This window comes from Seriola lalandi, unplaced genomic scaffold (genome assembly GCF_002814215.2).
Source record: "Seriola lalandi dorsalis isolate HSWRI2012SDOR001 ecotype SW California unplaced genomic scaffold, Sedor1 jcf7180002054426, whole genome shotgun sequence".
Taxonomy (NCBI): Eukaryota; Metazoa; Chordata; class Actinopteri; order Carangiformes; family Carangidae; genus Seriola; species Seriola lalandi.
The window spans coordinates 1-7,102 of record NW_019524979.1 but is presented as its reverse complement, the minus strand read 5'-3'; the positions used below and the strand labels follow the sequence as shown (position 1 = coordinate 7,102).

At 39.1% G+C, this 7,102-nt stretch overlaps 1 protein-coding gene across 1 annotated transcript; it reads right to left on the bottom strand.

Annotated features, from left to right (window-relative positions):
* Nucleotides 1–377: 377 nt before the first annotated feature.
* On the bottom strand, nucleotides 378–4,399 carry LOC147818862 (ubiquitin carboxyl-terminal hydrolase 37-like). Its single transcript, XM_087175216.1, has 15 exons — nucleotides 4,370–4,399; nucleotides 4,201–4,241; nucleotides 3,652–3,730; nucleotides 3,460–3,494; nucleotides 3,146–3,212; nucleotides 2,836–3,038; nucleotides 2,546–2,677; nucleotides 2,309–2,432; nucleotides 2,056–2,207; nucleotides 1,708–1,810; nucleotides 1,431–1,507; nucleotides 1,130–1,238; nucleotides 958–1,018; nucleotides 661–818; nucleotides 378–398 (listed from the first exon to the last, which is right to left on the bottom strand). Exons 1-15 carry the CDS (start codon nucleotides 4,397–4,399, stop codon nucleotides 378–380), a joined length of 1,392 nt encoding a protein of 463 aa, XP_087031342.1.
* Nucleotides 4,400–7,102: the final 2,703 nt, after the last annotated feature.

The following is a 7,102-nucleotide window of genomic DNA, read 5'->3' as shown; positions in this document are numbered from 1 at the left end:
AGACCGGGGCAAGCTGGTTAGTATGCTAACTTCTATCTCCTAGAAGATAATATAGAAATAGAAGCTATGTAATCTACCAAATTTGTTCTTCCCCAGAGAGCGAGCCATGGAATTGAAATCCAATTTAGAGCCAATTAGAATTTGAATCACTGCTCACAAGAGCTGTGATTTGTGGCGACTGTGGCAAGGAAAAACTTCCTGTAAAAGGAAGAAACCTTGGGAGGATCCTGGCTCTCTGGGGGGGGCCCGTCCTCCTGAGGGCTGGCGAACTTTCCGCTCCTCCTGGCAACAGGACATGCTCATCATCCATCTGCCCAAGGATGTGGTCTTCATCCATCTTTCTCTCTGGGTGTACTGGTCTGATCTCTCCATCTCAGTCATCCATCTTCACCCAAACTCTGAAATGAGAGGCAGAGAAATTAGCCACCTACCTTTCCACGGCTCATTCCGTGGATGTTGTTCTGTGGACTTGTTGTTTCAGGGATCAAGATGACTGATGATGGTGTCCAGTCTTCTGGAGGAGCGTCCCGCCGTCTATTCCTTAAAACAGAAGAAAATAAACTCAACTGTAATTTGTCTGAAATGTAAAAGAGAGCAGTGTTTGTGTTGTGTCTGCCACATCATCTCCATGATGTGTTTGACTTCAGTTTGTCTTCTTACCTGTCTTTGGTAAAACAGGATATAGGAAGTTCTTTGCCGGTGGTCACAGACAGAGGCACCACTTGTCTCAGTGACCACTGCATCATTGTAGGTGAACCACCGATCAGTCGGGTCTCTCTGGCCGACATCTGGATCCACCCCGTCACAGATGTAGTGTCCTAACAAGAGAGCAAACATTGTTAAATGGTTTGTCTTATGAAGGTGTTTTTCATCTAAATGATACAGGCCATAGTGATTTAGTGTATATCATTGTTACTTAGAAATGTGAGTTTAAGGAAAATTAATGGATTATCTTACCTGTTGTTGCTGTGGGGCCGATATGGTTGACGGTGCTAACCAAACTGTAGCAGCCACCACCCTGAGAAGGACCACAATTGAAGAGTTAGTACGCACATAGTCCTAACATTTACTCATATCAGCCCCAGTCAAATTACCTGATAAACAATAGTTCCTAATAGTTTTTTTTTACCTTCTTGGATGACACCACAACTTCTCTGGAAAGGACGATGGGGTCATGGTCTTTTATAAGCTGGTATGTTGGAGAATACTTGAAGCGCTTCACGTGTAAGACGAGCACTCTGTAGACAGACAGAAAAGATATGAGAAAAAGATAAAAATGTGGCGTAACAAATTGTTACTATTTGTATTTTTCATCATAAATACTCCTTAGAGTAGTTTGCCCAGTTTGATATCGATGGGTGAACCATGTATCATCACTGTGCACTGTGGTCAGGAGTTTGGTCACGCAAGATGGATTTGATGTCACTCACCTTGGCAGATTGATGAATGATGATTGCTGGCCTGACACGGTACCACCGCACTTGCATAAATACTCCAACTCCGTTTCCTGCAGAACGGCACAAAACCAACATATTTTCAGTACTATACTGGATTTACATACACAACAACAAACAGCTACACATCCATACACATACTGACGCAAGTAGCGATAAGCGGTGGTTGAAATGTGTCAGTGTTTTCCACATCATATCATCACATTATATCATTGGGTTCTAATGTGAACGAATGAGGAGAGATGTTTCTTACCTTCTGGTAATCTTCGATCATTTCATGTACTGTTCCTCCTCCGGGTATCATGTCCAAGGATAAGTTTGTGAAATCCTCCTCTCTAGCAGATCCTGTTCCGCAACTACACATTGAATAGATAATACAGTTATAATATAGCTGCAGAGGTCATGATGATGCTGATGCTTAACTGAATAGTTAATGATCAATTCACCAAAATTACAAGATTGTTTTTTGTGTTTTTGAAAAAGAAAGAACTTCAACTGCAAGAAAGTCAAGTAGTGGTTGCTGAAAGGAATATTTAACTTATCCTGACATACTGCAAGAGATGATGAATGTGTGTGTGATGTTCGTAAGTGTGTAGTTTACCTCTTGCACTTCCTGGTGTTTAGCATTTTAAACACCATGTTATTCTCCACCGGACAGCTGTAGGTCGTGCCATTGCTGGCAGCCAGCACCTGCAGCTCTTGGCCCAAGGACCTGATCTGGTGCAGCACGGACGTGAGGAACTCATGAGCATCCTGTAAATATACATGCACACAATTGTACAGAGAGGTTTAAACACCAAGGAGAAACTATCAGGAAGTGGTGAAACAACAAAAAATGAAACCTGCTTACGCACTTTCTGAGTGAGATCTTCAAATTCACTGTCCCTAAGCGACACTGCCTTCTTGAATGCAGCAAGAACGCGGAGTTTTTGACGAGCATTACTGGAGAAATGGGACTCTTTGATATCTATTAATGATCTAGAGAGGGTCGAGGGGAGGGGTTAGAGTCATTGTCCATGACATTAAATGTTGTGGTGTTCGGGATACAACTTAAGGATAAAATTTGTTCTTTTGTCTGAAGGGTGCTGTACCTTATGATTGATGCATTTGGGCTCAGACTCCAAACCTGCTGCTGTTGGCTAATGTCTCTGATAAAGCATACCAGTGTCAGGAGGCTCTGCAGGCAGGAGTTCATATAGCAGATCTGCACTGGGTTGGGAAACCTGACACAAAAAATGTACAAGTCAAACACATCTCAATGTCAACAATTCTTCAATGATGTGTCCACAGACTGGAGCTCATTTTCTCCCTTGACTTTGATTTGGTTCATGCCTCTACAGCCTTGTTTCTAGTGTGTGTATGGACATGCAGATGTACTTACCCAAGACAGCTCATCTGCTTATATCTGGGGGTCTTAATGGGGGCCACTGTAACTTCTTTCTTTCTCTTAGGTTGGTCTTTAGGAACATTGTTCTGTTTTGGCTGTTCCTCCTTCTTGGTGTGGTGTTTAGGTGTTTTAGGTTTGGAGTGGCACTCCTCCTTCGGCTTTTGTTCTTCAGGGATGGGTCCAACCTTACATCTCTTCTGTTGGGGTAAACAAATACTGTGGTTGGATCATGCAAAGATACATTCATCAATTAATAAATATCTGGTTGAAATTGAGCGATGCACTTTATGTCAAACATACGTACCTTCCAAAACATCCACCAACGTGGCTTCTTCACCTCCTTTGATTTTTTGCCATCTGAGGTGGTGACGCTGGTGACAAAGACAAACGATGTGTGTTATCTCATTAGGAACTGAATGATTGGCTGGAGAGAACACTTACAGAGATAAATCAGTTTCTAGGCACTGCCTACAAAATACAAAATACAACCTTGTATTGACACTAGCAGGATAAAAGTTCTAACTCCCCAAATTTATGGGATTCTCTAAGGCACACAATGTCCCAGCTGACAAAGGGGCTGAAGGATTAAAGACATGTAACCAGGAGAAGTGTTCTTACCTTTGTTTGTTGTCTTTAGGAAGATTTTCCTTTTTCTGTATGGAAGAAACCAAAAACACACAAAAAAAAGCAATAGAATTAGAATAAAATGTCAAATATCGCTGATGGTGTTTACAACTTACAAGTTCAAATATAATTCTTACTAACTACTTAAATTTGTTTAATATGAAACCATGACACTGTCAAACATACCAAGGGGCGCCCGAAGAGTCGATACCTCCACGGTTGCCTTTCATCTTTCTTCTTGGTGACTGCGTCGATGGCAGTGGCACTGGTGATAAGAGAAGAGAAAGACAGTTGGTTTTTCTGTAGTTTAAATCACAGATAGGGATCATTACGAGAAATAAATCCCTCTGTAGCTGAATTCAGCATCGTATTAACTACAACAGGTTTTATGTCTTTCAGCTTGAGTCCAACTCATATCTCAAGTCTCTGAGAGTCTCAAGTGAAGTCCTTTAATACGAGCCCAAGACAAGTCTCAAGTTTTTGTAGGAAAATCATTCTTACATTCAAAGCTGTGTTAGTAGTATTTGTATATGTGTGAAACGTTATTATTATTGAATACAGCAATTTTCATTGTTCCTATAGAAGCAATTTACACACACATGGCTTTCTCTCAGCACTTTGTGTAAAATTATTCACCACAGTGAATAAGAAAGGTAATGAACCTGACTATGGAGATGAAGAAATAGTCAGGAAAATGGTAATGAACTTCCTTACCTGCTCTGAGAGCTGTTGAGCTGCTTGAGCTCATCTGCCACATCTATAACTGCTGTTGATTCCTGTACACAGTAAAATATATAAACAACATTAAAATTAATGGAAACATAATGTGTCTTCACAGCTGATATAAACTGGTGTCACAGAAAAAGAAATTACAGAAAATGTGTAGTGTATCTAGAAAACAAACCTTTCCACAACAGGAAAATAAACGATACATCTTTAAAAGTTTTGTCAATGTTAAACTTGAGCTATCAAACTTGAACTGTCAAACTTAAACTGTCAAACTGGAGCTGTCGAACTGAAAGTAAACTACTCGTGTCTCTCTGTTGTGTCAACTGCTGAATGATTTGTTGTACGATCAGTTGCAGAGAAATTCTGTATGTGACATGCAGTAATGACACTTCTAGAATGTTACTATGATGTCATATTATCACTGTGTGTCATTCAAATTAGAGTGTAAACATGGTATCAATGTATTTATGTTTTAAAACTGATGATCTTAAAAGCCAAAAACTAAACATACACAAAATTTCAACAAAACGAAGTTTATTCATCTTCAAAGGCCTAATTGCAACCTGGTGCTTCAGCCATTTAAAAAACATGTCTAAATTAACTATGTAAATGTAGAAACGCATTTGGATATTATAACCATATGATATATATGGTTATAAAAACTAATCCATAATACATGCGATGGTTGACAACATTCATAACTGAGATCTTCTGCCTATTTATTGTTTACAGGGGTCAAACACATTGAGAATTCTTCTCTAGGCTGAAAGGGAACATAGTGCAGTGCAGGCACATGCTTCAGTGAACTCAAGTGCTACAGTTCTTACAGTATTTTGCTTGTTTAACTAAAGCTGTCAAATGTGGAGTAGAAAGTACAATATTTCCCCCTGAATTGCAGTGGAGTTATTTATAAAGTAAATCAGCTACAGCTTGTCCAACTGATTTGTTTATCAATGTCATATAACATTTTATTATGAAAATCCTATCAGCAGCAGCCTGACAACACAGAGACAAGAGACAGGTGAACTCTGTTGACCTAGTAAATTATCTTACCATAAGTTCAGGGGCTGAATAAAAAATATATACAAGAGTAAGTTGTTTTGACATAATTCAAAAACCTGATTCTTACAGTAAACTGCAGTATATATATAAAACATGCTGCAGTATAAACTATTGACAAATTAACTGCTAACAAAAAGAACTACAGTGGTTTATTTTTTCCCTAATCTTTGAGTTGATGAATTATTCCTTGGCAGTCTTGCTATAAAACACGTTAATACGTTGAATAAACATAGTCTTTGAAATTGCAACTTAAAATTTTAAGACAAATAATATTGCTTCAAAGTGTCTTTTCAAATCACATCTCTCCTTATGAAGCTTGTGAAAACACTTTCAGTCATTTAAAAACTAAACTCTCTAACAGTGTTGTAGTCTGCATGAACATTAAACACTGAACGCAAATAAACACAGACAAGAAATATTATCAAAAATAATCAAGTGGTTCTCTAACATAAGCTGTTGTACAGTATGTGTGTATTTATAAGGAACGTATGAGGGAACAGCTCTAAGGAGTGAATGAGTGGCCAAGTGAACTGAAAAAAAGTGTGGATAAGAGAATAACAGTGTGTGTGAGGGTGAGTGTGTGAACTGACTTATATAGAGTCTCACTCAAAGTCCTTCATTTGACTGGAGGCACAAGGGTTGACTGATGCCATCTTTTTCTCTGACCTTCCCCATTTTCCAAGTCTTTGACCCATCCAGCCTTGACCCATCCAGCCTTGATGCCTGAGTGTGTATTCAGAGTTGGTGGGGAAAAAGGAAAGTGTACTTATTGAGATAATAATATAAATCTGTTACAGCACATTATCTTGTATCAGCACCACTGTCCTTTAATACCTTAGCTGTCGGTGATGCTATATTTGATCATTTTTTTAGGTGTTGGTTACCTGTAAATCAATACAGTATTTAAATTCAATGCTGATTTCCTCAAAATCATGGTGTAGATTAAGTATTAGTTTGTTTTGCCTTGATTAGTGTCAAAAAGCTTCCTTAACACGCTCCAGTAATCAGATTTTTTAGGCAGCTTGTATGTAACCTGTGAGACTGCTGTGAGCACACAGTACCAGCTGAAGGATGTAAGCATCTAACCTTTGAATGAATTCCCGTGTGGATGCAGCGTCATCTTGGGACTGAAGATTGAGGCTGTAGTGAGTAGAAAAAGACTGTAGCGAGCGAGGTGCCCTCACAAATGGTGTGCCCCTCAATGCTGATCATGAAGTGGCGAATACAGCTTCCTGGTGTTTCACCTGAAGTTTGCCAAAAAAAAAAAAAAAACATTGACATTGTCACACTGCAAAATGATGAGTGCCAGGGAAACTGAAATCCATTTACCCATTCACAAATGAGTTGAACAGCCACATTATGTCTGCTCTGTTCAGTGTAATAATACTGGAAGTAACAACTGATGACAGTTTACCTAGCTGGCTAACATTAGCAAACAACCTCCCGGTCAATTCAGTAAAGTAAACGTTATCTAAATAAAATCAGCAGCTTCCTTTAGAGACTTGCACTTGTTGATGTAAACAGAAAGTACGGATGAAAAATGAAACTCACCCTGTAGTTTGGAGGATCAGGATCAGAGTCCAGCTCCTCTTTCTGTCACACGGTGAAACTGCCAGTGAAACGGTTGATAAAAAAGTTACCGTTACAGCGTTACCAACGTTTTCAGATTACAACAGCGATTCTTTTCCCGCTTAGCAACTGCACAGAGCTGTACTTCGAAGTAGCTAACGTTAGCTGACAAAGTAAACACTGTTTGCTTGTGTTTGTGTAAGCTCAGACTCTAATTTCAAATTACTTAAATTTAATTCAAGTCCAATGATCTTTACATTCACTCTGAATACAGTTC